A 27,290-nucleotide genomic window follows, 5' to 3' on the forward strand; every position below is an offset into this window, starting at 1 on the left:
GACTATACATCAGGTTGGAAAGGAGATGAAGATCTGCAGGATGCTTTTACCGCTTTTGAGATTAAAATGATCTGTTTTACTTAAAATTATCAATGGCACAATTTACCCCAGTGTATTCTCTCTAATGTCACAACTTACCCCGCACAGGGGCAAGTTGTGCCACAAAACCACTTTTTTTTTTCCAAAGCTATATTTCTGAAACAGTTTATTTAAGATCCAAAATGATTGTCCCCAGGGATGCACAACATCCTAAACTATATGTACATATTTTAGTTGGGGGCCTTACTGTAATCCCCTTGCTTTAAAGGCACTTTAAGTAAAAATTGGCATTCCTTACCCCACTCTCCCCTACATGTCAAAATACTTCCCAAAGGTCAGTGAATACCACGACCACAACACCAGAGGGAGCTCCACAAATCATGTTAAACCCAGATTCGGCTCAAACAAGGGACTAAACACGTTTCGCAATTATGCCACATCAATGTGGAACGCCCTACCCACAGCTGTAAAGGAATTTGAATCACTACCCACTTTCAAAACCACTCTCAAAGAGCACCTATGGGAGACTGCAATTCGAAACTGGCCCCTGTAAAATATACCCCAACCCCCTCCAATGTACAGTTTCCCCACCCACCCAACCACCCCCCCTCCCACCCACCTACCCAACATCCTCCAATGTACAGTTTCTTCCCCCTCAAATGTATATACTCTTTATTTTTTTTTATTTTTTTACCCTTTTTGTATCACAAACAGTACTGTATTTGTAGATCTGGTATATGTCTAGATGTAGCAGTACTGTCTGTCATGTTATGATGAATTGAAAATGGGGGACCCTGATGTAAACAAGACGAAAGTCTTTCTCTGGTCTGCATCCCCTTAACAATTGTGTGTATTGAGCTGTACTGTACTACTGTACCCACTATGCAATCTGTTAATAAAGTTTTCAATCAATCAATCAATCGACGTGACCGCTTGGGTGAAGTGCCATTGAGCGCGTGCACGTTGAAGTAGTCTATGCGCATGTGCAACACAGGAGTGTCGCAAAGCCTGCTGGTCCTCTGCTGTCATGGCGCTGAGCATGAAACAAAAAACCCGATAGTCGAGAGAGACTGGTGATGATAGATTGTATTAATAATAACAAGCCACAACCCTCACTTAACGTCAGCTACAAGTGAACTCCTACAGCCAACCTCGGGGGTCGTGAGGATCCAAGGGACACACACTCTCGGTTTGTTTGTGTATTTAGTTTGCTAGGTTAGCTCAGCTGTGTGTCGATGATCTTCTCGACTGTAATGTTACTCCAAGCTATAGTTGGTTGCCAACGCGTCAGGTTAGCAAGCGAGCATGACAACAACAACACACGAGTCCCGTTTTGGAAGACTTAACAAACGCCTTCCATTAACCCTTTCACTGCCACACGACAGAAGGTTAGCCCTTTACTATCACACAACCGACGGCGATGATCCATCATTAGCATCATTAGCTCCAGAGCAAATGCGGAGCTAATGATGCTAATGATGGAGCATCGCCGTCGGTTGTGTGATAGTAAAGGGGCTAACCGTCTGTATTGTCACAGTGAAAGGGTTAACCGGCTGTCATGTGGCAGTGAAAGGGTTAATAATATATATATATATTTTTAAATCCACAGCTCAACGACAGCATTTAATAAAATAAAACAAACATCTCTCTCTCTCCTTCACAGGAAAGTACTATGGCTGCTGGAAATAAAGCCATCGAGTTACAACTTCAAATGCGCCAGAATGCAGAGGATCTGCACTGTTTCATGAAGGACCTCGACGACTGGGAGACGGACATCAAGAAGAAAGACGAGGCCCTGCGAACTGGGAACCCCGATGGAGACGCTCAAGTATGTTGTTGTCGTGCCGCTGGCTGTAGTAGGAGTCGTTGATCTTTGTCATGATTAGGATATATCTCTCAAAACCGTCATTCAGGTCACAGAAAGTCTCACCACTGTCTTTATTGTAGACAACCCTTCCAGCTGTACGCAACAAGGACTACAAGAAGAAGAATAAAAGACACAAGAAGAAATCCACATGCACTGCCGATAAGAAGACTGCACCCACGCAGGCAGACAGGATAAAAGCATCATATGACTATCAATCATGGGATAAGTTTAATGTGGTAATGATGAATGCATTATTTCCCCACAACTTGCAGTGTTTTGATTGATGAAACTGAGGACAAACTGACGTGTGGTGGGCCTGTTTGTTTCACTGATGGCAGGACAAGGCTCTGGAGGCGATGGATAAAGGAGAAAGCCCGGTGGAGTCGAATGACTCTGATTCAGAGGAAGCTGCTGTGTCTGTGGACCGCGACACTGCACTGGCAGAGAAGGAAAAGGTGTGTATTTTACTGCAAATAGACAGACATTTATATTGACTAGTAAGGTTGGAAAAAATGCATTAAAGGAACACGCTAACATATATAATATGGGGGGGGGGGGGCGGGGGTTGGGGTAGGTGGTGTGGGGGGGGGGGGTAACTGTACATTGGATTATCGACGAAACCTTACTTGGTCCCAAGAAGAGGGTCTCGACCCGTGTATTATTGGATTAGGACATTTACTGTACATTGGAGGGGGTTGGGTTAGGACATTTACAGGGGCCAGTTTCGAATTGCAGTCTCCCGTAGGTGCTCTTTGAGAGGGGTTTTGAAAGTGGGGTAGTGATTCATATTCCTTTACAGCTGTGGGTAGGGCGTTCCACATTGATGTGGCATAATTGCAAAACGTGTTTAATCCCTTGTTTGAGCCGAATCTCGGTTTCACATGATTTGTGGAGCTCCCTCTGGTGTTGTGATCGTGGTATTCACTGACCTTTGGGAAGTATTTTGACATGTACATGGGTACCTTAGTCGTGTAGTGTATCTTGTAGACCAGGCCCATTGCAAGTTGCTGTACTCTGTCGTCTATTCTAAGCCATCCTAAGGTGGTCAAAGTGTGCAGGGGTGAAGTGGGTTCTAGGAGTAAGGTCAAGCAGTAGTCTGACCAGCTTGTTTTGTGATTTTTGTAATTTTGTTTTTAGCGCCTTTGAGGTGCTTTGGTACCATGAGGTGCAAGCATAGTCGTAGTACCCTTGAATGAGTGCTCCTGCCAGAGTCTTCATGGTATTCTTGTTTATCAGAGAGGAGATCCGGTACAGGAATCTAGTTTGTTGGTTGACTTTTTTTTATTACATTGGATGCCATTTTGTCACAGGAAAGATTTGCCTCTAGGATGGAACCCAGGTAGGTAATTTCATCTTTCCTTGTGACAATATTCGTGTCACCCACTGTAACTGAGAAGCCGTCGGTCTTGCTGAGTTTGTTATTTGAACCAAAGAGAATGGACTCTGTTTTACCCAGGTCTGATAGTTTGTTATCAGCGAGCCATATGCAGATTTTGCCTAGTTCCGAGCTGAGGGTTTTTTCAACCTGTAACTTGTTCTTGTCAGAGACCAGCAGGGCTGAGTCGTCTGCGAACAGGAACAAGTTGCAGTCACAAGCTGACGACATGTCATTTGCTTTCAGTAGAAAGCTAGGGGCAGGTGTTTCTGGCCAACAGCTAGGCTAGCTGGTCCATATCCACTTGCATTCATTTGTGCTAAACTAGGCTAGCTTGCAGCTGGATAGCTTTCTACTGAACGCACAGAGAGGAAACTGGTATCTATCTATCTTTGTCTGACTCTGGAAAAGAGGGTAAGTGTATTTCCCATAATTTCGCCAAAAAATTTGATTATTTAACAAATATGATGATAATCCTTGTGTTTTTCCAGGGTAACAAGATGTTCAAAGAAGGGAAATATAATGATGCTGTTGAGTGCTACACCAGAGGGATGGGTGCAGACCCGTACAATCCCATCCTGCCCACAAACCGAGCTGCCTGCTACTTCAGACTCAAAGAGTAAGTCAAACATAAACCAGCATTCAAGAGCGGACTATCTTTGATTTCCACTCCGCTGTTTATATTAGCCAACACTGCAACAGGAAATGAACTGTATTCTAAGCGATTTCCTAGCAACACATCAAACATTTCCACTGAAACAGTCTATACCCGTCATACTAGGCTATTATGAAGAACAGTGCTCTTTGATACGTTTTGATAAATATGTAGTGATAAGGTATTCTAAGATGTAAGCCTGTCAATCATTGAGAGTTTTGTTTTTGGCAGGTATACTGTTGCAGAGTCCGACTGCAATTTGGCAATTGCTCTGGACAGTAACTACTTCAAAGCATTTGCACGAAGAGGAGCGTGTCGGTTCGAATTGCAGAATTATGAATCTTCCCTAGAAGGTGACAGTGTTTTAACAGATGGTTGTAAATAGGCTAGTTTTTTTTTCCTTCTTTTTAAGTTAACTGGTTTCTCTTTTTCTCTTATGGGTGATTATTCTCTTATGGGTGGTTTAGTTATAGTATAATAAAATTAAAACAATACAATTATATAGAAGTATAATACATTATATACTTTAATAGAACAGTGTATAAATATATAGATACATCTGTGTGTATAAATATATAGATACATCTGTGTGTATATAAATGAATGAACCTTAGTAAATATGCAATTAACTGATAGATACACAAAATGTATTTATTTATGTTAATTTAATTGTGTTAATTTCTGCTAAATAAGTATGTATTTTTTTTTTAATTTGGTAAACATTGCGCTATGAATAGTCTTATCGGTGTACTGTATGTGTGTAGGGGCAGGTACAATAAGAGTTTTCCTGTTCCTTTCGGCCATGGAATTTAGTGGATCATATTAAGTGAACTACCTGTATATGTATTGAAGACACTGTTGGACTGTAACAATTCCATGTACGAATAAATAAAATTATGATTTGAATATTGCTTATTACTAGATTATGAAGCGGTTCTCAAGCTTGATCCTCGGAACCCGGAAGCAGAGACTGAAGTTAAGAAAATAAAAGAGGTGAGTCCTAGAATCAGGGTTTTGGGCTTCGCTGCATTTCTGTAGTCCGTTCCTTAGTAATCTTCCCTCTTTCTCTCATGTCGCCTCATCTCTCATTAGACCATCGCTCGTCAGGGAGGTAAAGTCACCAGTCAAGCCGCCGTGGTGGAGGAGACTCCTGTGGTGGATCCTAAGCAACAGAAACTGTTGGAGGAACAGCAGAAGAGACAGGAGGCAGTGGTTCAGAAAGACAGGGTGAGTTCTAAGGGTGGTGAGAAAAATCAATATAAAAATGTTTTATAATCACATTTACTGCAATACAAATTATTTGAAATGAGGTGAACAGCCTGAAAATCTTTCCTTATTAGATAACAAAAATTAAATATATATATATATTTTTATTGCAAATGGTAACTGTTTTCCGTTGGGGTCCGGGGACATAATTAATAGTTATTATTAGTTAATAATTCATAGTTAATAATAATTTTGAAGTTTTATTTAATTTTAAGTACATTGTTTCATGTACATTTGACCAGTTTGTGATGCACACTAAAGAATCTGATAAGGTTTCATGTAAATTCTGTAAATAAATACATCATTCCTGCTTGTTGCAGCTTTATGGGTAATTTTTCTTCTTCAGTTACACAGATATTGTGATGTACCGTAGATGAAATTTCTTGCAATATAATGATTATCGCAGATATTGTGTATCGTGATATTAACGTTATCGAGGGCCAAATTTGTCACAGTATCGTATTGTGAGTTACTCATCTTCCCACCCCTAGTGAGTTCTGCATAAACCAACCACTTATTTACCCTCTGAACCTTTCATAGCCTAATGTATAATCAGGGATGTGATTTCTCCGATTTTAACCGGATTTCCGGTTTTTCTGACCTAAAATCATGATGATAAAATATTCATATATTAATTTTTTTTTATATAATATTGAGCTTTATGTATGTTTTGATTATTTTTCCACCTGGTCTAAGCGAAACGCGGAAGCAACATTTATCAGTTTTGTTGAGTGGCGCGAGATGCTGTAAAGACGTCAACACACTAACACTGGTTGCTTTTGTAAAACTGACCAACCAGGGAAGGTTACTTGCAAGCAGTGCAGCAGTCTGCCACTCAACACTACTCAAGGGAGAGCAAGCATTGTCCAGTTAATGTGAAGCTCTGTAGAAACATCAAACTCTCAAGCATGAGGCACAGAAGCCAACCTAGACAAGAAGCTGAGATGGAGAAATGTCACCACCTTCATTCTCAAAATCGACCTGAGAGCAGAAGAAAAGCAAAAGAGTCCCATTAGTCCAACTGCAGCCTTTCGCAGTAGGCAAGACTTCCAGAGGAGGCGGTTACAGGTGTTGCACAATCTGGTTGCAAAGAAGAAAAGATAAGGTCCTCTAACGTTAGTGTTTGAGCCAGGATGACTTGGGAGGGGTCAAGATGACCCCCTTTACATTTTTTAGGGGGACACTGAGATATTTGATTCATTTTCTTTGTCCCTTTCCTCTCCCACCTTCCTCTTCCTCTTGTGAACAGTTCAATCTATACAAATAAAATGTGTTCATTCATTCAAATGGTGTGTTTATAAAAAAAAATATATATAGTTTCGTAGATTTTCAGTTTTTTTTCTTAAGGCGCAATCACATCCCTGATAATGTATGTAGCAATTCTAGTCCATAAGCTTACGTCACAGTTGTCACGCTTATTGACTAAGAATATGACATTTTTCAGGGGAACGCTTACTTCAAAGAGGGGAAGTATGAGGCTGCTGTTGAGTGCTACACCAGTGGCATGGAAGCAGACGGTACCAATGTTCTCTTACCTGCCAACCGAGCCATGGCCTATCTCAAGCTGCATAAGTAAGCATCACAAAGTGCTTTTGATTTAAGGTGCTAGAAAGAGTTATTGCAGAAACATATTGAGACAGATGAGAATGAAAGGCAGTTGATGAGACTTTGACAAATCCATTTATGGCCTCTTATTTTGTATTCATATTGTTTCCACCGGGTCGGATCCACAGGAATCCGAATGGCATTATGGCGCAAAGGAAGCCTTTCCAAACAACCTGCTTCTTCAACAAAAATAACTCCCATGTTCATGGTTTGCAAGGGATGTTCACCCTCTCCTCTTGTCATCAAAACAAATCCCATATGGGAGACTGCTGGGGGGCAGGAAGCCGGGAACAAATGGAAACATCTCCTTGCAACAGGGTTTATGGGAAAGTGGTCTTATCATGAGAATTAGGCTACCAATTGTTTCGACAATGGTCTCATTTGTTTACTGTAATTATACCAAGGTATTCAAGGCTTGACATTAACTCAATCAGCACCACGCAGTTGAGCATCGTTTGTACTTAACAGGCCGACGCTCTAAAATATAGGAATACGTGGCAGTGTTTGCAGGGCTATAACTATATTCTATATTATAGCTATGGATACAATACTATGGCCCATTTGACATCGACTATCGTTCAATATGTGTTAAAGAAAGATCTTTTTCATCCATACATTCCCGTTTTATACCGTGGTGAATGAGTATAGTTTTAGAGTAATCCTGTCTAAGCCCAGACAATTACGCTATGCAGCAATACGTGCAATTCACTAAAAACTTAGCCCTTTCTCGCCTGTACACACTACTATTTCGAAATCACATCTATATTATCGGTATTATGTTTCATCATGAATGCATGAAAGGGTGGGGGGGGGGGGGGGGGGTAGTTTTTTGATGCTTTGATCGTCACCAACGGCACACGTTGTTGAGTAACGTTACACACATATCTTGTGATCGAAGTGAAGTCATGGTTGGATCACAGCAGGATTAATACCATATAGGCCTTACCTTCACTAGGATGTACCCCAAAAAGAATATTCCAATTATCTGATCGCGAGTCCCAGTATTGGTGTCGATCGTGTCGCCAACATAATCCGCCACACATCATGCACCAGGAGCATTTTACACTTCTCAATCCGATCGACAACCGCTCCCCTTGCCCGACCAATACAAATCCGACCGGAGACTTTGGGCGTCTCTGTTTCTCCCTCTCTCTACTGGTTCAATTAATGTTTAAATAGCAAAATGTTGCACTATAAAACGAACTGGGTAGTTGATGATAATAAACATTTAACTTCATTAGCTGAAATATTCTAAAATAATTTAAGCCATTCTCCCTTTCTCTGTGTGTGTGTGTGTGTGTCCCATATCTGGTCTTTGGAAAGACCAGATGACGTCAGAGGAGTTTGATAGTATTTACTGAGGATTGCCAGATAATGTTGATATTTAAACATAAAAAAATGATAATACATAATACATGTATACATGATCTTGCAACATAAAAAAAAATTGTTGTAGGAACTAGGGATGGGCATTTTAAAGAGAAATCCAGATCGATTGATCGCATGCTATACTCTATTGATAGTGTATTACTCGAAAAGGGGGAAAAAACTTTAAAAAACTTTATATATATACCGTATATATATTCGATTATTATAATTTTTTTAACTTATTTTTGTTCATTCACGTATATATGTTTAAGGAAACCAACAAACAGTTATAATCTTACACATACATGTGAAAAGATATGTAAAAAAAATAATTTTATAAAAAGATTTCATTAAAATGTATACATTTTTTTTCTTCTATTTTTCTCATAGCTACGAGTTGCCCATCCCTAGTAGGAACGGTTTGGGAGAGGGAGGTAGGGAGGGGTTTTAGATCGTGTGTTGTGAAGTTTAGACTTCAGAGAGAGAGTAAAGTACCGAAAAAAGGTACCGGTATCGATTCCCAGGTAAAAAGAAACATTTCCAGGCTCGTTGTCCCAAGCAGACCCACCGCGTAGGCCAGATGCAAGCCGCATTTTACAATAAACCTCCGTTGGGCTGCTTTAATTTTTTTTTATAATAATTTTATAATCAAATTGAATCACAATCGCAATATCTGTCCGAAAAATCGCAATTAGATATTTTCCCAAAATCGTGCAGCCCTAGCGTAGACCAGGGTTTAACCCCTGGTCGTCATGAGAGGGGCGATGAGGAAGATGAGCTGGTGCTGATGGGGAGTGAAGATGAGCTGGAAGACTGATCATACAGTATATAATACCACACACACACAAAAATGCACACACACACTGTGTTTAAGTTATTAAATCATAATGATTGTCCAAATCTGTCGGTTTTATAAAATTTCTAATAGGCCTTTATTTTCACAAGTAAGTTTCGGACGAGTAAGTTTAGCTTTCGGACAAGTAAAATATCTGAAGTTAATGTCAAGCCGTGGTATTACAACTAACTTTTTAAAATCATTCTGTAGAGAATTCCACAGTTTTACGCCACATACTGAAATACACATATGCTTTAAAGTGATTCATTCATTCTAATAAAAAAGAAAAAGGAGGATTATCCCCATTATCAACGGCAGCCCTACATTTTACCGTACACAAGTATACCCTATGTATTATGGATCTCAGACTTTCTCATCTTGCTTTCTCATTTCTTCCTCCAGGTTCAAGGAGGCGGAGGAGGACTGCAGTAAAGCCATAGCCCTGGACAACACCTACTCCAAGGCACTGGCCCGCAGAGGGACAGCCAGAGCCGCGTTAGGCCTGCTCACAGGAGCCAAAGAAGGTATTGCATGCTAGGTTAATGTTAATGCTAACATTTCACCTGCTTAGTTCATACAATCTAATATTCTAATTGTAACCTTTTGTGCATAGATCTCAAGATATATCTGCTTATAATATGCACGATGAAATTGGCTAAATGGATGTTCAATGTCTCGTTGAATACTTGAGCTACAAACTTAAAATTGTTCTGACAGCACAATATTGATCTAACTAAAATATTTGCTGGGGGAAAGGTTTTTAATGCATAGCTCAATTAACAAAAACTGGTTTGTGCTGCAGACTTTTGGAAATGTTGGTTGAAATTAAACGCTGCGACTGCGAGTACTCATTCAGAATGTTCAGCGCCTGCAAGCACCTCTTCCCAAAGTGCCTGGATTTGGGAAAAGTCCTCCCCTCAGACCAGGGTCTTTTGGGGGGGTAAAATAACCGGTCTCCGGTTAAAGTTCCTGCGGTGCAAATGTGACTATTGAAAGGTTCTGTTTAAAGGAACAAGGCGACATTATGATAAATGCACTTACCGTCTTCTCCAGAGTCAGATAAGAAGATGGATAACAATTTCCTCTGTGTGCGTTCAGTAGAAAGTTATCCAGCTGCAAGCTAGCCTAGCTTAGCACAAATGAATGAACCAGCTGGCCTAGCTGTTGGCCCAAAACACCTCGGACTCTAGAGTCGGATGAGTCTGGAAATAATCAGAGATCCCCCTCATCCAGGCAATGCACCCTTTGTCCCCCTCCCTTCTAGAAGAAGGTTTAAGAGTATAATATGTAAAACCACTCGCTTCAGTAACAGCTCGTACCGAATTCCTTTAACTCCTCACCATCTGTTCAGGCCGCGTCTAGTTTTTTACCAACGGATTTCCAGTTCTGCGATCTGATAGGCCACTGACGTTTCTGGTGCGATCTGATTGGCCACTGACGTTTCTGGTCATGTGACATGTGCGCCCAATCGCGTGACGCGGCCATTTACGCCTGCAAACTACCTAACGCCTAGTTTATCACTGGTTAAGCTTAGGCGACTCTTTCGAAGTTGATTAAGGTTAGAGTTTGCAATCAGGGCTGGTGTTCTATCGGCCTGCTCTAAGACAAACTCTAACCTTAACCAACTTCGAAAGAGTGCCTAAGCTTAACCGGTGATAGAAACGGGCGTCACACGATTGGCGCAACCAGAAACGTCAGTGGCCAATCAGATCGCAGAACGCGAACGCGGAACTGGAAATCCGTTGGTAAAAGTAATCAGGCATTCAGGCCATGCTGCCCAGATCAACCGTGTCCCCTAGGGAATCTAAAACATACTCCATCTAATGCACCAGACACTTTATTATGTATCTGTATGCCTATGAGTATTTACTTTATTTCCTTACTTTGTGTATTCTTTCCACGTCTATTCTGATAGTATTATACTGTACTGTTATGTGTATGATTGTTGTTTACCTGTGCACTCACAAGTTTGATTGAAATGGTAATTAACTATTGAATCTTGATGGATTGTTTTGTTTGATAGATTTTCAGGAGGTGCTGAAGCTGGAGCCGGGCAACAAGCAGGCAACGACTGAGCTCCGGAAAATCACAATTGTACGTTTGAAAATGTTTATACATTTATCAATCCAGTTATATTTAGATATTGTTAAAAGTCATATTGAAATTAAAGCAAAAAATAAGTTATAATGCAGGTATGACATTTCAAGTTACATACCGTACTCAAGTCATCTAGTTATTCTTATAATTAAAATAGAAATCATAATAATGAAGCCTAAGTAGAGACATTTTTACTTCATGTATGAATGAATGGTCTATTCTGCACAATATAAAATAATCAAAAAATAACAATTGGAACATTAAACATTAAAACAAAGTGTGTGAAAGATAAAAAAAAATAATTAAACAAAACGATAAAGAAATACATTCTCTCGTCTGAAAAGGAATGGGAAGAAGCCCGATGCTTATCAGGTGACTACTCTTTTGTAGGACATGGGTACTAGTGGACTTCTGGCCACAGAGGAACCAGCGCAGAGGAGAACGGTTCAGCCCGTCAACAAAGCGCCACACCTGCAGTCCACTGTGAGTTATTCTGTGCTCACGCCGAACGGTTTCCCCCGGCCAAATTGGGGTTTGATTGACTTTGGGACAAACATCTTATCCTTCTCAGAAACCACTGAGGAGAATTGACATCGAGGAAGTGGGTGGAAAGGTCCTGGTCTCAGAGGAGTCCGCGGGTGCGTCAGCAGCCGGACCCCCTAACCCTGTGACCTCTGTCCAGGACATCGTGAAGGAGGGTCGGGGTGAAGCCTCCCCGCTGTCTACGTCCCCCAGCGCCAAGATCCTAAAGATTGAAGAGGTGGCAGACATGCCCTTGCCGTCGCCTGTCACGTAAGTGATGCTGTTTTCAAAGCTTTATTACGGCTGTGATCACATTTGACAGGGTTCGCACGAGGTCCTTGAAGTGCTTTAAAGTGCTTGATTTCTTACCAAAAGAAAGTCATGGCCTGGAATCCCTTGAAAACAGCAATTCTTTTTAACAAGGTGCTTAAAAAGTAATTGAAATTCAAATCAACCATTCACATTGAACGTTTTGTTCATCCATGATACACATAAAATACTGAATAAAAAAATGCAGTTTTATTTAAAGTGTAACTAATTGTCGGAAATTGGTTTTAAGCCATAAATATTGGATCCGATATTTTTTCTATAAAAAAAAGCATTTAAAAGTGAATTGTATCCTTTTAAATGCCCTTTTTAAAAATGAAAAACGGGGCTTAGGAAAGTACTTTAATTTCATTTTGCAATGTCTGTGGGAACCCTCATTGGATGCCTTTTTCTTCAACTTCAAATTACTTTATTTTCCTTTCGGAACTTCATTTGTGCAGTGGTTAAAAGACAAACATACAGTCACAATACATAGACACTCACCACTATAAAAAACTTTCTTGCACTCAAGAGAATCGAAAGTATACTGTAGGGCAGGGGTTCCCAAACTTTTCAGGCCGTGACCCCCAAATAACGGTGTCAGAGAGCCGCGACCCCCACTATTATAGGAGGTAAATTTTTTTTTTTTTATATATATATAAATGGAAATGTATGGTTGAAACATGCAAACGTTCAAACGCACACACACTAATAAGCATTGGAGGCTTTTAACCAGGGCTGGACTGGGGAAATCATTCAGGTCAGGAAATATAGTGCAAAATATAGCCCTAGTCAGGCCACTTTTTAAGCAGGGGGTCTGGGGGTCCCCCACCGGGACATTTTTTGTTACAAAGACTTTATTTCCTGCATTCTGGTGCAGGATTTTTTTTATTTGTACCCTTTAAATGCCAGTGTTTGTGATGGCATCACAAATTATTGTTAAAAAACAGGCTATGTATGATTAGCAACAACACTGATTTTGATGGATTTTCATTTTTTTTGTAATGTCAGATTGAAAAAAATACAATCTTTTATTCAACTTCAGCCCTGATCATAACACCACATATTCATTTTATAATTCTAACCCTTTAAATGCCAGTGTGATGGCATATATTTGCAATATATCAAATGCAAAGTAGATTTGTCTGGGGGGGATTATTACAGGCTAGCATGTGTCAATGGTTAGCAACAACAGTTTTTTTGTAAGGGTCCCACCTCCACCAATCACATGCGGCTCCCTTTGTGTGTGTGAGAGCAAGAGAGAGAGAGAGATAGTTCTCCAACTTGTGTGAGTTGCAGTGATCTCCTGGTTGTTCCCCACCTAGGTTATCTAACTATTGCGCTGCTGCAACTAGAAACACTGGCCTGGCCTGCTTCTAAGTTCAGTGGCCTGACTGCATAATTTTTTTTTTATTTTTTTATCATCTGGCAACCCCCTCCGCGGCGGCTCGCGACCCCCACTTTGGGAACCCCTGCTGTAGGGCACACATGGTGCAACAAAGCCATACCACTGATTACCATTGCTACCTCAGCTAATGTTACATAAGTTATATAAATTACTACTCGCAGCCCTCCAGGTGTTGCTGTTCATATCTCGGTCGTGCAAACAAGTTTTGTCGGAAACGGCTAAAATGAGCTTCTCCTCCATTATCGATTGGTTTCGCTTTGCCTACAATTTCTCTCCAGATACATCAGATTTGTAATCCCTCCCCTTGGTTGATTTGATTGGTCTGTTGACAAGAAGGTGACACTGACATTGGTGCCCTCCCCGGCTAAAGTTTAAACCTTTTCAAAGAGAGCGCCCCGAAAAAAAGAGCCGCTTCAAATACGTGAGGTGCGTAGTTTGGAGGAGACATGTACCTGTTGTGCCGAGACCATTGAAAACAATAGAAAAAAGGTACAGAGACGTTCAACAAGGTGTCCAATGTGATCACAGCCTAAAGCTTTTCTGTTTGATACATGTCTTATCATGACTCTGATCTTTTGATTTGGTTCACAAATCATCACTCGATTCTGATTGACGAGGTAAAAGCAATTGATCAGTGAGCTGGATGCAATCCTACCTTGAGGGGAGAGAACAGATGGTGGAGGTAAATGGTACTCTACCCCCCCCCCCCCCCCCCCCCCCCCCTCACAGTGCGCTGTGGTGTTCCACAAGGAAGCATACTAGGACCGCTACTCTTCCTATTATATGCAAATTACATGTCGTCAGCTTGTGAGTGCAACTTGTTCTTGTTCGCGGACGACTCAGCCCTGCTGGTCTCTGACAAGAACAAGTTACAGGTTGAAAAAACCCTCAGCTCAGAACTCGGCAGAATCTGCACCTGGCTCGCTGATAACAAACTATCATTACACCTGGGTAAAACAGAGTCCATTCTCTTCGGATCAAATAACAAACTCAGCAAGACCGACGGCTTCTCAGTTACAGTGGGTGACAATATTGTCACAAGGAAAGAAGAAATTACCTACCTGGGTTCCATCCTAAAGGCAAATCTTTCCTGTGACAAAATGGCATCCAATGTAATAAAAAAAAGTCAACCAACAAACTAGATTCTTGTACCGGATCTCCTCTCTGGTAAACAAGAATACCCTGAAGACTCTGGCAGGAGCACTCATTCAAGGGTACTACAACTATGCTTGCACCTCATGGTACCAAAGCACCTCAAAGGCGCTAAAAACAAGAGTACAAACATCACAAAACAATAGGTCTGACCTTCGAATTTTTTTTGGAATTCGAAGCTTCGGGGCCGAGATTAGATTTTAATTCGAAGCTTTGAATTTTTTTTAATTTTTTTTTAATTTTTTTTTTTATGTTGTGGGACTTGTACAGCACTTTGTTCAACTTTGTCAGTGCTGTAAAGTTGAAACCTTTTTAAATCTTAGACAAACAAAACATTGTGAGGCTTTATAAAAGCAGCACAATGAACACAAATCTGTCAGTGCCGAGTCCGACCTCATCTTAAATAACAAACGGCATTGCTTGTTGTAGTTAACAAAGAGAGGCAGAGTTGATTTTGCACACACATTTTTTTATTTATTTTTTAATAATCGAATTTTATTTTCATATTCGAATCCCATGCCCATCGAACGAAGCTTCGATGTATTTAAGATAGCCCTAAGACAGACAACTGGTCAGACTACTACTTGGCCTTACTCCTAGAACCCACCTCACCCCTGCCCACTTTGACTACCTAGGATGGCTTAGAGTAGACGACAGAGTACAGCAACCTGCAATGGGCCTGGTCTACAAGATACACTATACAACTAAGGTACCCATGTACATGTCAAAATACTTCCCAAAGGTCAGTGAATACCACAACCACAACACCAGAGGGAGCTCAACAAATCATGTTAAACCCAGATTCGGCTCAAACAAGGGACTAAACACGTTTCGCAATTATGCCACATCAATGTGGAACGCCCTACCCAAAGCTGTAAAGGAATGTGAATCCCTACCCACATTCAAAACCGCTCTTAACACTTTGATTACTACTGGTGAACATGGTAAAACGTGGTTAAATGCCACCACCCACTTCAATGATAGTGCTGTGAACGCATAATCTCTTGTCCTAAATTATGGCTATGTGTCTAATCTGCCCGTCGTTTATCAATGACTTGTTTGCAGTCAACACTGTCGAAACGGATTGTTTTTTAATCGGTTAATTTCCGTTTTATAGCATTTTGAAAAGCCCTCGTTTTGCAGGAAAATATATAGATTCCGTGATGGCATCGACGGCATTTACTGGAATATTCTGGCATACACAAACGTTAATTTTTTTTTTACATAGAAGCGGGCTGAAATATCGATTCTCATTTCCTGATCAGCGCGCACACACAGACACACACACACACACACATATGGGACACGTTGATATATCTGTGAAAAACTCTGATTACCCCAAGACTGGTAAAATAGATTCCTTACCTCAGATCAGATGTTATCCAAAAAGATTATTCCAATTCCTGATCGCCATTCCAAATATCGATGGCATTTATTGATTCAGCGTTGGGTACTGTAAATATATATTCCACGTGTTTTCTGGGCCGGCGATCAACTTGGGTCTCTTCAGTTGGCTTGACGGAAAAGTAAAATGAGGAAACTGGCCCCCCCCCTTCATCAGTCTAAACTAATGGGGTGCAGTTACACAGGGAGAGACGATAGGAGGCGGTATCTTCCCAATTGACACTAGCGTGAGGCTCGATTGATGAAATATGAATTCAAATCGCCAATAAATAAAAATACGACAAACAAACGCTATATGTCGTTGGCGACACTCAACTGGCGGCATGAACTAACGACTTATAGCGTCGTTGGCATCCAAAGTGTTAAAAAGCACCTACGGTAGGCGGCAATTCGAAACTGGCCACCGTAAATGTCCAAACCCCCCCACCCCCTCCTAATAGACAGTCTCCTCCCCACCGCATGTATATATTCTCTCCCCACCGTATGTATATATTCTCTCCCCACCGTATGTATATTTCTCTCCCACCCACCCACCCCCTCCTAATGTACAGTCTCCTCCCCACCGTATGTATATATTCTCTCCCCACCGTATGTATATTTCTCTCCCACCCACCCACCCACCCCCTCCTAATGTACAGTCTCCTCCCCATCATATGTATATATTCTCTGTTAGGATCTATGGGTAACAGTACTGTATATTTGCATATCTTATGTCACAAATGTAACAGTACTATATACCTGTAAGTGTAAGTCATGTATGTCCCTATGCCATAAATGTCATGATGTCATGTATGTTGTGTATGTCATAAATGTCACTATGAATTGAAAATGGGGGACCCTGATGTAAACAAGACAAACGTCTTTCTCTGGTCTGCATCCCCTTAACAATTGTGTGTATTGAGCCGTACTGTATTGTACCCATTCTGCAATCTGTTAAATAACGTTTTCATTCATTCAGACAGTAAATGCTCAGTGGACAGTAAATGTGTGTGAGCCTTACACTTAAATGAGGTTTGAATAAGTTTGAGTATGAGCCTCATTTGGTTGTAAGAACTCTGGTTAACATTTTAGAGCTTCAACAAGTGTATTGTTCCATCACGGTCTATGCAGCAGCCCCAGATTTAGCCTCCAGATGACATAACACATGATGTCTAGCACTAGGAGAGATTGCCGCTCACAAATTTTGACTGAATTGTCCCGGGGCACAGGAATATGTATGAATGTATTGTTCCAATGGATGGCGTTTCCCCCTATAAAGTCAGTGTTTCTCTGTTTTTCAAGGGCTCCTAAAGGGGATGATGTTTGCAGACAGAAAGAAAAACACAGGAAGGAACAGATCAGCCAACCCACACAGACCCAGAGCGCCTCCTCTTTAACTCCTCCACCCACACAGACCCAGAGCACCTCCTCTTTACCTCCTCCACCCACCAGCAGCTTCCAGCTAGAAGCTGACTTCAGGAAGATTGGAAATCAGCCTGAAATGCTTTACAAATACCTGAGGGTGGGTGTTGCACGATGGATATATATATATACGGTATATATATCATATTAAAATGTAACATGGTTATCATTTATTTTTCAGTGTAATATTGTTTTGTATCTATTCTCTTGCAGCAAATCAAGCCTGAGGCATATGGAAATATGTTCCAGAGCTCCCTTGAACCTGACCTTCTCACTCAGATCTTGAGGACATTACAAAGTTTCTTCACTAAGTGAGTAGTACAATAATAATATAAGTAGTATAATAATCACAATCTCTGGCAGGATAAACGGGTGGTTAGAGAGAGACCTCATCCTATCATAGAGCTTATCCTATTGTAGAATTTATCCTATCATAGACTCAATCCTATCATAGAGCTTATCCTATCATAGAGCTTATCCTATCATAGAGTTTATCCTATCATAGAGCTTATCCTATCATAAACTTCATCCTATCATAGACCTCATCCTATCATAGAGCTTATCCTATCATAGAGCCTATCCTATCATAGACCTTATCCTATCATAAACTTCATCCTATCATAGAGCTTATAATAGATCTTATATCGTAGAGCTTATCCTATCATAGAGCTTAGCTGAAGTCAAACATGGCCCCAGCCTTTTGTGTGAGTAACCTAAACATAATGAATCAGTCATAATGAATTACATACTTTACATCACTTTCTCAATCAGCATCATGTCTGTACCGTATCATTAAGAGACAGCTATGCTTGGGGAAGGGGCGTGGGGGACACACACAAAAACCAACAACAGAACAAAAAAATAAATAACAGGTAACCCAGAATATACTACGTGTCAACCTCTCTTCTCTGGGTGTAGTACAGCAGTAACAAACATTCTCTTATACCAGAGCTTTGGTTGTTTCACCATCACTGCATTGCAAATCCAACCCTTCATCACTGACCTTTCTCAAAAGCATGTAAATGCATGCAGTTAGGATTGCGTCCTTCCCGTTCACATATCCCTACTATTCAGCACCAAATCAAGGCAGTACAGATATGCAGATATACCTTACAACTAGTTCTCAACCAACTGGCTGTACCGTGTCATCAAGAGACAGCTATGCTTGGGGAAGGGGCAAAAAAATAAATAAATACATTAACAGAAATAAAAAATAAAAATAAAATTATAATAATGTTAAAAATAAAAATAAACTAACAAATAACAGGTAAACCAGAATATACTACATGTGTAGTTCAAACCATTTTAAAAATAAAATGACAATAAAATGGGGAGTGAGATGAAAATAATAAGATTAAAATAAGTAATACATTGCCTTTATAGCCCTATTCGCTCTATACAAACCCACTTTCTATCGAACTGTTCGCCTTGCAACCTGATCAGATGAGTCATCCTCTCCATGTCCTGAATTTCTTTAACTTTGTTTAGCCATTGGTTATGTGTTGGTGGACTGGGTTTTAACCAGTTAATTGTGATCATTTTCTTGGCATCAGTTAACAGTATTTGAAGAAGATACACACTTTTCCTTTCCTCAATGCCCTCTGGTATGACTCCGAGGATGGCAGTTTTGAAATCTTGTGGAATGTCCATGTCGAATACTTTTTTTACATCCATGAATACATCATCCCAGAAGTGACATAGTTTTGGGCATGTCCAGAAAATGTGTGTATGGTTACCTATTTGTTCACCACATCCCCTCCAGCATTCGCTTGTGGGAGTCGTACCTGCTTTAGCAGTCAATAAGGGGGTCTTGAAAAACCTACTAATGACCTTCCATTTATATTCTCTCCAGGAATTAGAATTAGTCACCTTATGTGCTTCAGTACAAACATCGAACCACTCCTCTTGTGAGATCTCCTGTTGCAGCTCAGCCTCCCACTTCAACTTAATGTATAGCGAGTCGTTGGGGTTCATTGATATTAGGTTTTGATATAATTTAGAAAGAATTTTTTGTATTGAAGCATCAATTTGGATATTAGCTATAAAGCGTTCTATAGCAGAAGGGTGTCGAATTCTGTCCCAATCTTCCTGGTTTTCTAAAAAATTTCTTAATTGGAGACATCTGAAAAAGTCAGTAATAGGAAGGCTAAACTCCACTCTGAGTTGTTCGAAGGATTTAAGCTGGCCTGAGTGATTAAGTTGGTGAACAAATTTCAGACCCTTTGTCCTCCATCCACTGAATCCTGCATCCAAAGTTGATGGTGTAAAGTCCCCAATAAAACCGATTGAGGTCAGGCCCGATGTTGAAGGCAACCTGAACTCTTTCTGGACCTCTCTCCATATTTTTATCGTAAATCTGGACCACACACCTATTGAGTCCTCCCTTATCTTATGTCCAGAGAATAATAAGGCAGTAAGTTGTTTCTGTGTAGATAAGTCTTTTTCCATTTTTAACCATCTTGATGACAAATCATCTGTAATCCAGGTGTGCAAGGGTCTAAGTTGAGCAGCCCAAAAATAATATTTGAGGTTAGGGAGGGCCAAACCGCCAGCAGTTTTGGCCAGCTGTAATGTTTTGAAACGCACTCTAGGTAATTTCCCCTGCCATATTAAACGTGAGAGTAATCGATTTAGTAAGTTAAAAGTGGGGTTATCAATTGGGATGGGCAGCATTTGAAACGGATACAGTAGTCTAGGGAGTATGTTCATCCTGATTATTTCCACCCTCCCTATCAAGGAAAGAGGCAGAACAGTCCATCTATCCACGTCCTCTCTGATCTTATTGATAAGCCTTGTAGGGCTGGGCGATATGGAAAAAAATCATATCGCGATAACGATATGATAATTTTATTTTATTTCTCGATATCGATAATTATCGAATTGTTATAAGTATAAATTTTTTTTTTTTTTTTTTTTTTTTTTTTTTTTAACAACAGATGTATGTTTATTTTGCAGCAATTCTTTGTCATTGCCGCCATCTTTAGTGTTACATCCCCTCACACTCCAGTTCTCAGGCTGCAGCTGGTTTAAAAGCTAAAGTAAACCGGCTTCTCTGCTGGCTGTGGCTCCAGAGGAGTTGAACAGTTCTGGCTCTGCTAGTTTATTTTCGATCTTTTGGCGCTTTTTTGGTGGACAAACCACCACACATGTGCACCGTGACTTGTGACTGGAGTCTAGCTCTGCTAGCACACATAGCCTACTGTGTACAGACGGTTTCAAACTGTATTTTAAATTAGAAAGCAAACAAAATAAATGGACAAGAGAAAAATAAATCTGAATTTGGTCAGTATTGTCATTTGGACAAGCAAAGCCATTACTTTAAGTTGCAGGCAAGAAAGACAAGTCTGTCCACTGTCTCTGGTTTTAAAACTGCCCTGTTGCAGGTAAAAAAAAAAAAACGATTTTTCATTTTTTTTTTTTGATATTCGATATCAATTATTAAAATATATCGCGATATTTATCGTTATATCGCCCAGCCCTAAAGCCTTGTGTAGTTGGCTTTATACAATTGGTCAAATGTGGGTGTTATGGTAATGCCTAAATATTTAATACCAGTGCTTGGCCATTTAAAAGGGAAGAGGGATCTGGCCTGTTGAGAAATGTTCCCCCCAATAGCCAGTGCCTCTGTTTTGTCTGTTAATTTTGTATCCAGAGTAATAACCAAATGTTTTAATTTTACTCAGTCATAAGGCATGGAATCGACCTCACTGGGTCGGATAGGTAGAGGAGGACATCGTCCGCATACAATGAAATCTTATGTTCTTCCCCTGTCTGTACTTTCTAACGCAACGTTATGATGTTGATCAACTCTGCCGCAGGAACGAAGAGCCGACGCTCATCCTGGAGATCCTCAGGAGTCTAGCAAGTGGGAGACGATTTGACATGGCCGTCATGTTCATGTCCTCCCCAGATAAGAAAGGTACGGTTTCTTGCATGACGGAAAACTTATATACACCCTCTGCATGATGCAGCAATTCTATCATATTCTATCAACAATTTCTTTGTACAAAATACAGGGTTCGCACAAGGTCCTTGGAAGTGCTTAACACATTGTCTGCCACGCAGTATGCCCATCCTTATGCCCAGTCTGCCAGTGCTGTAACCCTATGGAGATGTTTACCTTCTTTGCAGGGCTATAACTTTTTAAATATTATAGCTATATCGACATTACTATGGCCCATTCAACATCGGGTATCTATTGTTCCGGATGTGGGAACGTTATATTTTTTCATTCATACATTGTTGTGTTAATACCTTCGAGAATATAAGTATGTTTTTAAGGTTTTCTGCAGTAATTCCTAAAAACGCGAGTTATAGGCCCTGGCGCAGATTATCGATTGGCGTTTCTTTCCTATACATGCTATATTAAAAAATTCAAATTTATATGATTGCTATACATTATGCTTCATCATGCGTGAAGGAAAGGGGGGGGGGGGGGGGGGTCATTTATAATTCCTTGATCGTCAGTAACGGCTTTATTTAGTATGGGTTGATATGTTGATCAGATGGATTGCCGTGAAATGAATAAACAATCGGGCTGAAAATATCGTTATATTCCTCTTACCGAAAATATTCCAATTATTTGACGTCGATCCATTTCCCGTTTATATGTCGCAATAAACGCCGAAATCATATTGATTATTGCGTTTCGAAAGCGATCCCATGCACTCGAGTGTGTATCTAGACCCACGTTACAAGATATTATTGCCGGAGGAATTTCCTCGATGCACCGAGCGCCACTTCCAGTTTGGCTTGGAGTGTAACTCGTCCGATCATCCACCAGGCGGCGGTATTGAGGCGTTGCAATATCAGACAGGGTTCAGCTGCAGTCCCGGAGGGAGGCTGGATGAATTATGAATGCCATGGCGAAAAAATTTAATATTGATCCCAAAAACGAGTTAACTTGTTTCTGGCGCACAACGCATCGTGGGCAATAACGAGTATACTCGTTTTTGGCGTCCAATGTGTTAAAGTGCTTGATTTTTGAAGATAAAAAAAAGTCAAGGCCACGGACATGTCCGTGTTTCGGCGCCATGCTTAACACTTTGGTTGCCTAAGGTTAAATTAATGATATACCATAGATTGCCAGCGCTATTTGTCTATGGAGAAAGTCCCCTTCTTTGCAGGGCTATAACTTTTTAAATTCTATTGCTACATTGCCATTATTAGGGCCCATTCAAAGTCCTATATGTATTGTTCATTGTGTAGCAACGTTAAACTTTTTCATTCACATATTCATAGTAAAGTATGGTCTAATGTATAAGTATGTTTTCATCTCTTTCTGCAGCTTTCTCCAGAACGTGATATATAGCCCCAAATGCATTATATTGATGATGAAATACAGTTTGATGGCAATCAGCGCGATATAAAAAATTCCAACTAGACGTACTTCTAGAAGTTACTACACGTCATCTGATGTTGACCGGATGGGCGAGGGGGCGTTTATAATTCCGTGGGCAGCGTTATACCAATCATCTAATGTGGGTCAAATGTTGATAATATCAGTTATTATCGAAGACGGTAACGTTACACGCTGAAACTCACCCCAGTCTCCGCGCGCCGTTGGGCGATCATCGTCGAGTAGAAATTTTATCATTATGGGATATATTATTACCCGGTCCATCTCCAGCTTGTATAATGGTATATACGTCCAAATCATGTTGTTTATCGAGTTATTGGCAATCGATCGCTATGTAGTGTGACGAGCTAGAGTGCCGGAACCTATCCCGAGTGGCCGGAAGCAATACGGACATCTAGCACAACCTCTACTGCGCTTCCTGTTAAGCGGTTGCGCGATCGGCCACCAGATGGCGCTCCTGAACCGCCAGAGAGCTCAGTGGGTCCTGCTGGTGTATCTCAGGCCAGCGGAGGGACATTATGAATCCGATCGCAGATTTTTGAAATATTGATATAAAGACGACGTACAGCGTCCCCCGGCAACTTTAGCATGGCCAGCAAAGACGTCTAAAGACGGCTCCCGGCAGTCAAAGTGTTAACACTTTCAATGCCTGAGCTTAACGTGGTAAAACCCTGTTAAATGCCACCACCCACTTCAATGATAGCGTTGTGAACGCATAATCTCTGTCTTAAATTATGGTTATGTGTCTAATCTGCCCGTCTTGTTTGCAGTCAACATTGTCAAAAACGGATTGTTTTTTAATCGCTTCATTTCCGTTTTTATAGCATTTTGAAAAGCCCTCGTTTTCAAGGAAAATATAAAGATTCCGTGATAAGTGGCATTTACTGGAATATTCTGGAATACACAAAAACGTTGTAATTTTTCTGCCTATTTATGAATAGTTTTCAAATAAACGCTAGATTATCGTTAGTATATGGGTACTTATGCACGCTATAGAAACGGGCTGAAATATCGATTCTCTCATTTCCTGATCGCGCACACACAGACACACACACACACACACATAGGACAAACGCTGATATCTCTGTGAAAACAGCTCTGATTATCCTAAGACTGGTAAAATAAATTCCTTACTTCAGATCAGATGTTATCCAAAAAGATGATTCCAATTCCTGATCGCTATTCCAAATATCGATCGCGTTTATTGATTCAGCATTGGGTACTGTAAATACATAATCCACACGTTTTCCAGGCCGGCGTTCACAATGGATTCTTCAGTTGGCTTGACGGAAAAGTAACATGAGGAGGCTGGCCCGCCCCCCCCCCCCCCCCCCCATCAGTCTAAAGTAATTGGGTGCAGTTACACGGGGAGAGACGATAGGGGGCGGTATCTTCCCAATTGAGCTCAGAGAGAGTCTGCAACACTAACCTGAGGCTCGATTGATAAAATATGAATTCAAATCGCCAATAAAAAAAAATACGACAAACAAACGCTATATAACGTTGGCGGCACTCAACGGTCGGCATGAACTAACGACAAAACGCGTGGCTGGCATTCAAAGTGTTAAAGGGCCAACCACGGACATGTCCTTGGCAAGGTTGTTTTGGCTTTTATTCCATTTGAATAACCTACTCAATGTCACCGAGCGGCACTGCAGATTTACCCCACTCTTCGATTTCTGAAAAGTGCATTACCGGCCAGATCCTCGTAGGGGCGCTGTCTCGATAATGCAGTGTTCCCTGTGGCAGAACGGTGCATTATTTTTTTTTTTACTTTCAATGGAGTTTCCAGTTAGCTGGATTCTATACGTGTAGCCTGTCGCTTGGAATACCTTTTGCGACGCCGAATTCACTGCAGTAAAAATATCATCAGCTAATGGACATATCGATCTACCAGATGGAGATCGATAACTGGGAAATCCTTTTGGGGATCCAACCGGCCCACGGTAAGATATTTTTTTTGTTGCATTGATAGCCAACCAGGCGATCAGCGAATGTGGCTACTGAGGCTATCGCGGTTATTGGTAATCAATAATCAGAAACGACGCCCCCCCCCCTTTCATGCATTCATGGTGGACCATGAATACCGACAATATGCATTTTGCGTTTTAGCTCTAGCTTCTGTAGTGCCGAAACGTTGTTCGATTTAATGTTATTAGCTTAGCGCCCTGTATCTCGCCTTCCGGGAAATATACTAGTCCAAATCCCATATAATGCTTATATTCACGAGGCTATAAAATGAGAACGTATTGATAATTTTTTCTTCTTTAAGCCATTTTGAAGGGACGGTTTATGGTCTCAATTGACAATGAGAATGGACAGATAGGAATACTATAAAGTATAGATTTAGCTCTACAAACAGCCTCACGCACAATGCACGTCTGTTTTGAAATGCTGGCCTTATAGAGTGAGATTAGACGGCCCCCAATCGCCGGGAAAGTGTTAACCAGCCCATTTTTTTTACATTCAAATCAACCATTCACATTGAAAGTTTTGTTCATCCATGATACAAATCTTTCTGAATCAAAAATTCTTTTTGTGTAACTAATTGTCAGAAAATTGTTTTAAGCCATACATATTGGATCCGATTTTTTTCTATAAAAAAACAGCATTTAAAAGTGAATAGTATCTTTTTAAATGCCCTTTTAACACATTGATTGCCAAAAACATAGATCTACGGTTCTGTCGCCCGATCGTTGAGTGCCGGAAACGTAGATCTACGTTTCTGTCACGGTATTTCTTTTATTGGCTATTGCCATTCATAATTCAGCGGGGCACCTTGTGCATACTGTTCTGAGTGTGTCTGAGCTGGCAGACAGTCTTATACCGCCCTCTAACGCCTTCCGGCATTATTGCACCCCGTTAGAAACGGGTTAGTTTATTTTCCCTACCGAGCTGCGGTGTGGGGGCGGGTCCTAAACACTCCGGCAAAACACACGCTTGTAGGGATGGTTTGGACTACTGATCCCGCCCGCCCGTTGAAGTGCAATGCCCAACAACGTCGGAGACGGGATCGCTGTGGATAACTGGAATGGCGATGAGATTATTGGATTCTTTTTTTGCATTACTTCAGAGACCAGGTAAGGACACCATATATGAAAGCTTGCGTTGGGTTGCGCGCCGGTCTAAATCACATTGCATGTGTGCACGGCGAAGGATAATAATGATGATCTATCGTTGATTTCAGGAAGATCTGATAATCATGCGAAAAATGACAACGTGTTTATTGAATTACACAAAAACGCTGTTTTCATGTCTTTTCCCTGGAATTGCTCAGAAGCAGCCGGACTATGTTCATATTCAAAACGGAAATGTATGGATGAAAAAATAATCTGTTTTTGCACGTTGACCAGAAGCAGCTCACTGAGACTCGAGGGCGTTATTAGACCCATAGCTATACTATAAAAGATAGGTTTAGCTCTACAAACTACAACTACGTTTACATGGGTTTACTGGCCGGCACGGACGGGGTCACTTCCCGGAAGAGGCGTGGCACTCAATGTGTTAAAATGAAAAATAAAGTCCTTGAATTTCATTTTGCAGTGTCTGGGAACCCTCAAAATAAATCAACGTCTGATTTCTCCCCCCCCCCCCCCCCACCCCACAGTGCTTCAAGAACTGTTTGACTTTCTTCATCAATCCGACCTGGAGGGAGCTTCTGTTGGAGCCTTGCAAAAGAAATATGGCGTGTGACGCTCACACCTCATGGAGATCTGCAAGTTTTACAGACTTTGGAATGTCACCACTGCAGAGTGCTGCGTTGGATTTAAAGCTCTCTAAACACGTTTGATATCGTTCTGTGCACATTTGGAAGCATCCGTTTAGTTTTGGACCACCATATTGGTAGTCCTGTACCTGCGGAATCTTGATGCCACTGACACTGTCCATTTCTATGGTTCAACATGAGGAAATAGGTTGGTTTTCTGCAAGATCATGTCCTTGTTTGAGTGTTCCCGTTGTCAACCGTTAGACTTGACCCGTTTGAGAAAAATGTTTTTGTTTGTACTATGCATGAAGCAAAACCAGAATGCTCTAAAACTGACCGTCAGAATTGTTGGCAGAACCACGCAATGGAGGATGGTGGTCAGTTTAATTCAGCAGTCCTGCTGGAGTATTTTATAAAACATGCACTGTCCGTGTTTGTCTTTTCCAAGAGAACCTGTTGACCGCTACAAATAAAGGCTCCTGTGTTTTATTTATGACTATGAACTAAACTAAAGTAGACTAAAGACACTCCCGCCATGTGCTGGATAACTTGAAACATTTTGTTCTGTTAAGATGAATGTTTAGTCAGTTATTTTAGAACTTCATATGATTTTGAACTGAATGGGTATCATTTCGACAAATTGCAACCCGTCGGGAGAAGGCACGTAACCCGTTTTGGGTCCCGACCCATATTTTAAGAAACCAGGATGTGAAATATTCTTTAATGCTGGTATTTGTAGTTTTCATTAAATACCCTAACTAGGTGAAAATGACCACTGCAAATCCACTTCAATCATCAAATTTTGATGTGGAAAGTACAACCTGATAACTATGAATAACATCCTAATGTTTTTTACACTGAGTGTTATAGAGTTGTGTGCCTCTTTGTACTTTACTGTACCCAAAAATCACCTTTTTCCATAATT

The 27,290-nt window shown here is 40.8% G+C and overlaps 1 protein-coding gene across 3 annotated transcripts; it reads left to right on the forward strand.

Moving 5' to 3' along the window:
- The first annotated feature begins 1,084 nt into the window (after positions 1–1,084).
- On the forward strand, positions 1,085–26,826 carry LOC311247662 (RNA polymerase II-associated protein 3-like). 3 transcript variants are annotated; one of them, XM_084338674.1, is made up of 17 exons: positions 1,085–1,228; positions 1,703–1,867; positions 1,987–2,142; positions 2,245–2,361; positions 3,773–3,900; positions 4,168–4,289; positions 4,859–4,929; positions 5,029–5,163; positions 6,647–6,774; positions 9,413–9,534; positions 11,034–11,104; positions 11,498–11,590; positions 11,679–11,899; positions 17,181–17,400; positions 17,514–17,611; positions 21,119–21,219; positions 26,267–26,826. In XM_084338674.1, exons 2-17 carry the CDS (start codon positions 1,712–1,714, stop codon positions 26,350–26,352), a joined length of 2,025 nt encoding a protein of 674 aa, XP_084194800.1. In that variant the 5' UTR covers positions 1,085–1,228; positions 1,703–1,711; the 3' UTR covers positions 26,353–26,826. The 3 variants fall into 3 exon arrangements, with proteins under 3 accessions (XP_084194800.1, XP_084194802.1, XP_084194801.1); XM_084338676.1 differs by having other exon boundaries at positions 11,790–11,899; XM_084338675.1 differs by having other exon boundaries at positions 1,209–1,330.
- The last annotated feature ends 464 nt before the right edge of the window (positions 26,827–27,290 follow it).

The sequence above is a fragment of the Notolepis coatsorum genome, assembly GCF_963971535.1.
Source record: "Notolepis coatsorum genome assembly, contig: SCAFFOLD_302, whole genome shotgun sequence".
Taxonomy (NCBI): domain Eukaryota; kingdom Metazoa; phylum Chordata; class Actinopteri; order Aulopiformes; family Paralepididae; genus Notolepis; species Notolepis coatsorum.